This window comes from Alligator sinensis, unplaced genomic scaffold (assembly GCF_000455745.1).
Source record: "Alligator sinensis unplaced genomic scaffold, ASM45574v1 scaffold717_1, whole genome shotgun sequence".
In the NCBI taxonomy this organism is placed as follows: domain Eukaryota; kingdom Metazoa; phylum Chordata; order Crocodylia; family Alligatoridae; genus Alligator; species Alligator sinensis.
The window spans coordinates 405223-415650 of NW_005841961.1; the positions used below are offsets into that span (position 1 = coordinate 405223).

Consider the following 10428-nt stretch of genomic DNA (forward strand, 5'->3'; position numbering starts at 1 on the left):
CAATAGGGAGAACAAAAGTATATGTCTTTCTTCCAAACTGAGGACCATAGGAATGGTAAGGAATGGAGACTTGAATCCCCTAAATTCCATGCATAAACTTCACTCAGATTTGCATTGTAGCATGGCAACTTTGGACTCCAGTGCATGATTTTTCAGGATCAAGACCCAAATAGCATAACAGGGAAGGGCACGAGTGCATCACACAAGATGCACTTTGCTGGCCCTAGTGTATGGCTCCAGTATTCTGGCCATTCAGCTTTGTGGCTTTTCTTATTCACAGCAGAAGAGTTAATCCTATAATGTTCTCCAAAACTCTGATCACCTTGTATAAGTAGTATAGCTGGCTAAATGTTGACAGGATATACAGTGATGGCATTTATGTTTTTATATCTCTCGCAGTGACTCTGGCTAATTTTAGCTTTGGACTGTAAACAGTTCCAGAATAGCAGAACATCAGGCAGAGCATCAAAGTACAGTTTCCTTTAGACTTGAGTTGGGTGCTCTGTTATAAAGGAAGGGTCTGCAATGAAGGGTGCGAGGCATGTACTGATAAAAAACTTTGGTTTGCAGTGATGAGAGGTGGAGCGCTGGACGGAACTTACAGACTGATTCAGTTTCACATCCACTGGGGATCCTGTGAAGGCCAAGGGTCTGAGCACACTGTGGATGGTGTGAAATACGATGCAGAGGTAGGACTTCCTTTTTATCTGCTAAAGCCTTGGCTGTGTTTGAAACTCTTCTTGAAATTTCCCATCAATGCAAATCCACAGTGGTAGCAGCATAAGAATTTGAGCAGGGTAAAAGTGATTTATTGTTAACATCTGGTCAATGTTAGTACTTCCACTGGGGCTGCCCCACGCTTGAGTGGGAGGTATCATCTTCCTTCTAAAATTGTTGCAGCTACTTCAATTCATGAAGTAAATTAGCTACATCAGCTGTTTTTTTCAGCACTCTCAATAGGTCATGGAAAGTGCTAGAAAATTTGCTGTGCAGGTCTACAACATGGGCTAAATACTAGGTCACCTTCACATAATTAAGTGGCACTTCTATGGCTGTGCAACTGATTTTTGGGGGGCACTTGCACACAGTTTTGATTCTGTGTAGTTAGGCTCAGCCTGTGTTTCCATACTGAATGTGTTCAGTAGGATGCCCTCTGACAATTGTAGTTGTCTGGATGAAATAAGATTGCCTTGCTGTGCATGTAACACTGTAAAACCCCAAACTTTAGTCATGGAAAAGTCCCTGCTAATGGATGCATGTTGCAAAAGGAGCAGCCTCCACTGTTTATCCCAGTAATCTAGTGCTCAGGGACCATGCCTAGAGTCTGACAGGCCTGGCTTCCAGAGTGGGTTTTGAATTTACTTTACTCCCTTACTTTTCATGCAAGTGCCTAAAACATCAGGCCACAGACTAGCCTTTACCTGGAGTAGTCTCCAGCCTTCCTTTATGAAGCTGGACCACTGGGCAGCCAGCATGGGGGGGAAGATATGTATGGCTAGAAGGAGTAGGGCAGAGTAGAGAGAGAGAGTGACTCAATGAGATGGCCACTGCCCTAGAAGGGAAGGGGCCCTGCAGTCTTGTCTGCACCCCTATCCCCCAGTAGAGTAAAAATCACTATCTCACTAGTGTTTATCCATTTTATACAAAGACAATTGGAAATGCAAGATGTAAATAGCTGCAGAGGGCCCTGGGCAATGCCTGGCCTGGAACCTGTAGGTAGAGCACTTTCCTGGGAAGCAAGTCCCCCTCTAGGTGTAGGATGAGGAGGCTTAGAATCTGGATCTCTTACTGCATGGGCAAATGCCCTAGCCATTGCACTAAAAGCCTGAAGGGCTGTCACCTTTCTTCTGGCAGGTACATGCATAGGATGAGCTTATTGTGCCATGAGTAGAAACAGAATGCAAATTGTGCATTAGTGCTATGCATTGCCATTACAGCACTACATAAATACCACTTAGGATTTAGCCCTATATGTTCCTTTTTACTTGCTTCAGTTTGTGACTTAGAGATGTTTGCATGAAAACAAATGGTTCCTAAAAGGCTTTTTGTGGCTTTAAAGGCAGAGCCTGTGGTGATAAGTGAGCAAGGGCAGCTGTAGCAGAGACATGCAGCAAAACAAATTTAAGGAGAGAATCTTACTGGCTCAATATAATGCCTCCAGGATGCTTTCAGACTCTATGCCAAGCATTAGCTACATTGTCCTGTGCACAGGGGATTCATACTCCATTAGCCCCTGGCCCACCCCTGCTCCAGGAGGATGAAGCTATGTACTAACCCTAATCTGTCACTTTCTATCCACTTTGGAAGTATAGCAACAGAAGCAGAACTAAATTTTCCTGATATTTTTCACCCAGATAGCACCCGGCTGGAGTTCTGCCTGGTCCTTGTAATTGAGTAAGGGGAAAGTTACCCTTAGCACATTCTCTCCTCTCTCATTTACTTATGTAGGGCCAGAAACAGTCTGGCCTGGGTTCATCTTCCCTGCTTCTTCTTTATAAGGTATGGAACAGCTTTCAGTTTTAGGACCTCTTGGAGCACCTGGTTGCCTCGGATTCTTCCTGTTATGAAATTTTGCTCATTGTACATTAACTAGCTATTTAACTTGCTATGATGGCACAAATTGTTCTGATGTCAAATGAGGGAAAAATCCACAGGAGCCGCTGGGTTCTAGATGAAGAAGAGTCTGAAGAACCAAAAGCTTCTCTTTGTCCTGGTTTCCTCAGCTATTTGGGCAAAGAAGGGGAGAAACCCAATTAACATTGCATTTATTTTCAAACAGAAAGTCTCCAGTGTTTTCCAGGAGGTGTTTTTTATTAAAAACATTCCCTAGATTATAGGCCAAACTAACCCTTTGTGTAACAGGTATGACTTCCTCAGATTTGGGGGCTGAGTTTTTTACCTGTGTCCTCTGGAAAAAATGGAATACTAAATTTAAAACAAGTGAAATCCTGCAGTCTTTGTTTAGGTAAAACTCCTATTAAAACCATATGATTTTGATCAGAATAGGCAAGATGTAGTCCACAGTTTGCACTTACTCATTCTCTCTGCCAGGTGAATTTTTAACAGCTTATCAATATCTATATGAATAAAGGTTACTACATAATACATAAAGCAGATGAATGATTCAGCAAATTCTTAGTTGCATGGAGAACTTTTAAAGTCTGAGCTGTAAAATACCATCTGTTGTTAATGTTTAATTAATGACCTTCCTGGTTCCTCATTTTGTAAATTATTAGTTGAGATGCTCTGTCTGTTGGAATGCACCCTTCACAAATGCTTTCTTATCCCCCTGTTTTTAGCTTCACCTGGTTCACTGGAACACAAGATATGGTACATTTAGTGAGGCTGTGAAACATCCTGATGGCTTGGCTGTGCTGGGCATTTTACTTAAGGTTAGTTAAACCTTTTTTATTATGGTAATGTGTTATTTGTATTGCAGTAGTTAGTAGGGTCCCTGAAAATGGATTAGGAGCTTTCTGTGCTAGGCTGCACAAACATGCAACAAAAAGATGGTCCCTGCCCAACTCAATGGCTTAGCAACACACAAAATTCATAGCATTCTCTTAATACCAATATAGATTAAAAAAAAAAAAAAAAGTACAATTTCTGCAGTGTGGACAAAGTTATATTGGTATAAAAGTGCTTATTCTCCCATCTTTCCTTCCATACAGGATGGACAACAAGCTATACTGGTATAAACCAACTTCAATACTGATACACTTGCATCCATGCTAGGTGTAGTATTAGTATAACCATCTCAGTAGAATCACATTTCACACTAACATGGTCACATTAGCACAACATTTGCATGCAGACCATTGTTCGGTATGCAGAATCTTTTGCCCTACTGGCATTAGCTTGACTTAAGTAAGAGTTTGAATTTGAATTTTTATGAGAAACCAAAAGGCACAGGTCCAAAGATAAAGCCATCATATATTAACGCAATTCTATTCCCATTATTGATGACTTCCACAGATAGTCAACACAGCCCATTTGTGCCAACTGGCAAACTCTTAAATTCTTTATAAGGCCAGTTTACAATCATGTTTATCGTGAAACACTGTGAGCCATTCCAGTGGTGTGGTGGTGGTGTAATATAAAATGTTTCTTTAGTTGTTAGTCAGCTCAGCCTGAATTGTCACATACACACATACTCACTTGTGTTTCATTTGTCTTGCATTGCAGGTGGGAAATGCCAAACCTGAAATACAGAAGGTGGTTGATGCACTGGATGCCATTCAAACCAAGGTAGTTAATGAACCATGTGCTAAATGACAGCAATCACAACCATTTCCTATGTCCTTCACCTGACATGCAAAATAGCTATTTTGATTTCTGTTCATTCTGCTTGTGTACTACAGTGGGGTTGCTCCATGTCAGTTGCACTGATGCATTTGTATTCCCTACTTTAAGGAGGGCTCAAATAGTTTTGCGGGTTTTTTTTTTTTAGATTAGGCTATAATAATGGGTAGTGTGGCATTGTGGTATCACATAGCACTTGGAGAGGGGAACTATGAATATTGATTTATTTAAATATGATTGTCTTATTCTGATTTTCAGTTGTGGTTGAGTCTGTAGTCAGAATACCGTGTCACATTTATATACGGTGTAAATCTTATGACTGTATTTTTATGAAGTAGGTAGTTAAAATATAGCCTACTATGATTTTTTGCTATTTATTGCAAAGTTAGCTGTCCAGATTCTAAGGTGATGGACATTTGAGGAAAGAAAAACAGAGAAGGGGACATTTTGCTCCTACTTTTTTGTCACATCCAGGTCAACAATCCAGATTCCACTGAGGGTAATGAGAGCTTTGCTACTGACATTGGTGCTGAACTAGACCCACCATTTTCATAAGTGCTAGATCTCCTTAGCCATCAGAACATGTAGTTCTGTTTGATCCTTTCCACAAGAACAATACAATCAAGGAGCATATTAATAGGAAGAGGCACTGACGGTGACATTTGAAGCACAGAGCAGGGTTTGGACCTGCAATGTTCTGAGCACTTTACAAGCCTATTTAAGTTGAAAAATTTAAATTTAAATAGGCTGGGCACTGTGCAGAATTGGTGTGTGTGTGCGCGCGCGCACATGTTTGCCATATGCGCATGTCTGTCTGTCTCTCTCCCTCCCCCTCCAAATACGGAACCTCCTTAGACTCTCCTCCTGCAAGCAAAGTGTGTACAAGCTGACTTCACATCATGTTGGTTTAACAAGTTGCTTTTTCTGTTATAGGGCAAACGAGCTGCCTTCACATCCTATGATCCCACAGGACTGCTTCCTGCATCCCTGGATTTCTGGACATACCCAGGCTCACTGACCACTCCCCCTCTACTTGAATGTGTTATTTGGCATGTTTTGAGAGAGCCTGTCTATGTCAGCCCAGAACAGGTATATCTTCAATGGTTAAAGAGCAATATTTTATATCCGCATATTATTGCTTTCCTTATTGTGTATCTGCATATGCAGAAGTGGGCTTTGCTAGGAATGGGAGCCAAATAGATCTCCCATAGGTTGGCATGTTGAAAGCTCCCGGCTTCCAGAAATCTTTATTTTATTTAAAGAAAAAGGAAGGAAAAAACCCTCTTTGTATTGTGGAGCTTGAGGAGAGTGGGGAAGATAAGGCACTGCCACTCTCTAGGCTTAGGTTCTGTTCAACCTTATTTAATGAAACTGTATACATGCAGAATTCCTCCTTTAGGTCTGCACGTATTTAGGTTGAAGGATATAAATAGGATCTGAGCGCCACAAATATAAGCCATATCTAAAGGGCATCTGCCTTACCCTTCAACAATTTAAATCCATTTTATCAATAGCTGCTGCACCAACTGTAGGACACACAATTCTGGATTTCTTTAGTCAGCTGAAATTTCTTGTCTGTGGAGCACCTCCCTAAAGAAATCTGCATGACATGACATACTTTCACTTGCATTGAATAATGCTCTTTTCTTGTGTGACAAAATCATATCCCACTTATGGATGATTGTCCATATGAGAAATCCATGTGCTGTACTGGAATACTGGGTTTCACCATTAGATCTGAATTAACTGAGAGAGAGTCTACATCTGAAGACTCTCCTATGTGGTGTTTGTTTAAGCAGATGCATGAACTGTAGACTTGTTTGTAATGGGCAAATAAATGTTTAATAGAATAAAATATCTTACTGATTTCCCACATGCTTTACCTCCAGTATTTCAGTAGATAAAACTATCCTAATGTACCTTTGGAACACAGGAGTTTTATGGCAGAATTATCTTTTTCCTAGAGCTCCCTGCTAGCTGTCTAAATAAATTGTGCCTTGGAGAGTAGGGCACTTGCAGATCCTGATTTTTTTTTTTTTGATCAAATGCTAGTATTTCAGTACCTACAGCACCTTCTTACTGATGTTGGGACTGATTTGCCCCTCACGCCAGGAGAGTTTCATTGATTTTTTTTTTTTTTTTTTTTTTTTCATTCTTGCTGATTGGGTCAGTTTTATTTAAACACTGAAGTGCCAAAAATGTTCCAATTTTAAATAACCAATAGACTGCTGAGAGAGAGATTTTTGAACAGAGTTCAGCTGAAACAAATACAAAGCCAGCCTTGGCTCTTTGTGCTGTTCTGTGCTACAAAGTGCCTAGAAAATTGCCTCTGGATGGTCCTATGTCACCTTTTCCCAGTTCTGATATTAAAGGGGAATGCTGAGGGCAGGAAAGGGTATATTTCCTTGTAGTGAGATTATTGACTCAGAAAATGCTCCCTAGGGAGCTATTAAAGCAGGCAAAAATTAGAGTTGGCTTTAAGTCACCTTCTCCCTACTCTCAAAAGTTCTGATTGGCTCTGATCCATAGTGTATACTGCAAACAGGTCTCTTGAGGTCTAAGGCTGCAACTGAAGACTAATGCTGGTGCTGTCTTCTCTCCCCCCACTGCAGATGTGCAAACTCCGTGGCCTTTGCTTCAGTTCTGAGAATGAGCCCGTATGCCACATGGTCGACAACTGGCGCCCATGCCAGCCTCTGAAGAGGAGAGGAGTGAGAGCCTCATTCCGATAAGCAAAGTGCTGAGCTTGACAGAAATTGCTGTGTTTGTGAGGAGCCCTTCTGCTAAGCACAAAAATCAAACCTTTGCCATCTGTGCAATGGCAACGTCTCATCTCTCAGATCCTTTGTTTCTTCCACTCTGCATCTAAAATATTAGCTAATGAAATGTGAAAGACCCTAGACCAAGGGAAAGGGTTTATAATAAATGGGGTGGGAGGAACATCCTTGTGTGAAGTTTGATATTTACTGTGACTGACATTTTGATTACAATAGTACTTTTGACAGCAAAATAAGCCATTTTAAATAACCTCATTCACAGGTGGTAGTACATAAAATTAATTGTACTCAGTAACTTGAAGTTTTTCCCAAAGCACAGGAATACAGAATAACTTGAACATTTTAAATATGATTGAATAGCTTAAATTGCATTGACATAGTGAAAAACAAAGGTAATATTACAGGTTAGATGGCTTAGGTTTTAAGCAGATAAAGTATACATATTTTTTTAAATGTTTTAATTTTTTAGCCATAATATCATCAACCACAATTATGTCTTTAGTGTGTTGGTATTTGTTTTAATTGCAAACTATCTTAAATTAAGTATCATCTGTAAAAATTCTTACCATAGATGTAATACAAAATATCTTGTCATTAAGATAATATATGCTCTAATTTAAAAAAGAGATGAAGATTGTATTTTAGATAATTCTATAATAAAATATATAATTATATTTCTGTTTCTGAACCTTTATTTCAAACAAAGAAATGTCAAGGAATTTTGTGCATCAAATATATGTAAAACTTACAATCTAAATACCTGCTTATTAATTAATTCTTATTCATTTATTGTAACACAGAAGGATCAGTCCCATGGGTTTTGTGACAGAGTTCAAGAAAACAAATTGAATGTGGATCAGTTTTGGTACGAGGGTAATTTCCCAACAGTGCTGCTCATCAAGAAAAGAAGGAAGCAATTCGTTATAACATTGCCCTAAGCAACCACCCCCAGATAATCAGCCAAAATAGTTTTGTAATGGTGTTGCTCCTTAACAAAAGGTTGAGCAAAACTATATTTAAGACACTGGGGAAACTTTAAATTGGTTACTTCAAGCTTGGCCACAGATGAGAACCTGTGATACAAGTTGCAGTGTATTTACGCAAGACCTTTTTTGCCTTTGTTCTCTCTATCTAGCATGAAAATACTTTCAAAATTAGGTGCCCAAAGTTCAGTTCCCAAGTCCACAGGTATGTATGTATGGCAGTGGTTCTCAACCTTTGCAGAGTGGAAGCACCCCTCATTTGACTCCAGGCACCCCTCCATAACTTGTGTGAATCAAGCGGCACCCCGTTTCAAAAACTAATTTATTACAGTGCTTACCTCCTTGCAGAGCAGCTGGGCAGTGGAGGCAGGGCAAAGGCCGGGCATGGATGAGTCTGAACCTACACTTTTCACATCTTGTGGCATCCCTGTGGCATTCCACCGTGCCCCAGCACACTGGTTGAGAATCGCTGATATATGTACATGGCTCGGTCTTCATGTGTTGAGCATGCAACTGCCTCTTACTCTGATTTCTGTGAACCTCCAGCAGCTAGCCCCTCATGTTCTAGCACCTGGTTTTCCAAGTGTGTTCCACAGACCCTGGGGTGCCACAATAGGTCATCAGGGGATCTGCAAAGAGATTGGAGGTAATGGCAGTGTGGACCCGGAGACAGTGTGCTGCTATTGCCAGACTCGGTTATCTGGCTCCCCATCAGCCTATAGGATAGAAAGGGTTCTGTAACTTCAGGAAGTTTGAAAACTACTAGCATGTGTTAATGGGTACCTGTATAATAGGTTCAAAGAAAAGTAAATCTGAAGTTTCAATTATGGGCTGTATCTTGGTCATCCTTGATCTAACATGCTTAGGAGCTTTTGAAATTCCTTATAGAGGCTAGATCCAAAATAGAACTGAGCTGCTGCAATGGTAACTTTTAGGGCCAGATTCTAATTTACGTTTTCAGCAATTAAATGGACTTCAGTGCCTAAGTGTGCCTTATGGGTACCTATACATGTGCTTTGACATGTTCCGATTAGAACACTTCAGAGCGGATTTGATTGTCTGCTGGAGCACTCTAGTCAGAACACTCCAGCGTGCTGCAGCGTCTCATGTATTCAGCATCCCATCTTTCAAAATGGCAGCAGGAGCACTTTAACTAATGCTCATTCAAAGTGCCTCCACCACCATTTTGGAACACGGGGCAGTGGATACATGAGACGCTACGGGTGTCTAATTAAAATGCCCATCTTCCATCCCAGGGCGCATGTATAGGCACCCTATGCATCTATTCCATCCTATTCAACCACCTAAAATCACTGAATGAATCTACTCTTGTAACACCCCATCATCTCAGCCTTAAGACTGAGTCAGAAAAAAACAGCAAGGAGATGGGACCTACTCACCTTTTGTATTAACAATTTTTCGCTTATTTGAACAGGGTAGAACAAAATTGCACTTAGATATCCAAATGTTATCCATAGCCCTTCGGCTCTTAAGAATGGGATCCATGAAAACTAGAAAGCTGAATAGCGAGCTACTAAGGCTACTAGGAAATACTTAGGAGGGGTGGGGCTCAAGCCCTTTCCATCTTAGGGATGTAGGAGCCTTACACTAGCCTGCAGGAAGGTGCCTGTTTTTGATCATGAGTCATAATCCTTACCTCTCCCAGACTGAGACACTTATGCCAGCCTTTTTGCCAGAGGGCAGTTTGGACGTGGGCACCTCTAGGAGCCCTTACCTGGAACTTAGGCACCTCTGGCTAAAGTCTCAAAAGGACTTTGGTGTTACGCTGACACGTATTGGAGGATCTAACTTTTAGGTACCCAATGGAATTCGCAACATCCAAATTAGGTTCTTTGAGCCAGATCCAAATTGACTCCTAAGGTACCGCCCACTGGGTCCAAGTCTAGTCCCACCTTGTGGGGATGTGAATGTCCATCTACCATGCGAATCCTCTGCCAGACAGTAGGGCATGCTAGAGTATAAGAGCAAACTCTCGATCCCACCTCTTGAAGTAATGAATAATTAAGCCAAGGTAAAACAGAGCAAAATCAAGTAGGACACTATAGACTACTGGCTGGGAGAAAAGAAATCTAAATTAAATTTCCTGCTCCAATGACTATTTAACTGTTTTAAGATATCTATGCATTAACTCAGTCTCCACAGACAGCTAAAAATGTCAGGCAGTGTGTGTGTGTACACACGCGCACACACACACACACAGAATAGTAATCATATTCAAAATAATAATAGCTCCTTTTTGAAGATTAGCTCACACTGCATTCAGGACATATGAAATCAGAGTGACACAGATGAAGAGGACACAGGGAATCTAAGATGCTATAATTCAAGCTCAAAAAACAAGATGC

General features: G+C 40.8%; 1 protein-coding gene across 2 annotated transcripts in view; it reads left to right on the forward strand.

The window, feature by feature from the left end:
- CA2 (carbonic anhydrase 2) overlaps window positions 1-7729 on the forward strand; it is an 18858-nt gene extending 11129 nt beyond the window's left edge. For both annotated transcript variants that reach the window (XM_006020598.3, XM_025200235.1), the window contains 5 exons: window positions 571-689; window positions 3300-3392; window positions 4186-4248; window positions 5236-5391; window positions 6915-7729. In XM_006020598.3, the coding sequence (XP_006020660.1) occupies window positions 571-689; window positions 3300-3392; window positions 4186-4248; window positions 5236-5391; window positions 6915-7034 (551 nt within the window). In that variant the 3' untranslated portion in view covers window positions 7035-7729. The remainder of the gene's footprint in view (window positions 1-570; window positions 690-3299; window positions 3393-4185; window positions 4249-5235; window positions 5392-6914) is intronic.
- The last annotated feature ends 2699 nt before the right edge of the window (window positions 7730-10428 follow it).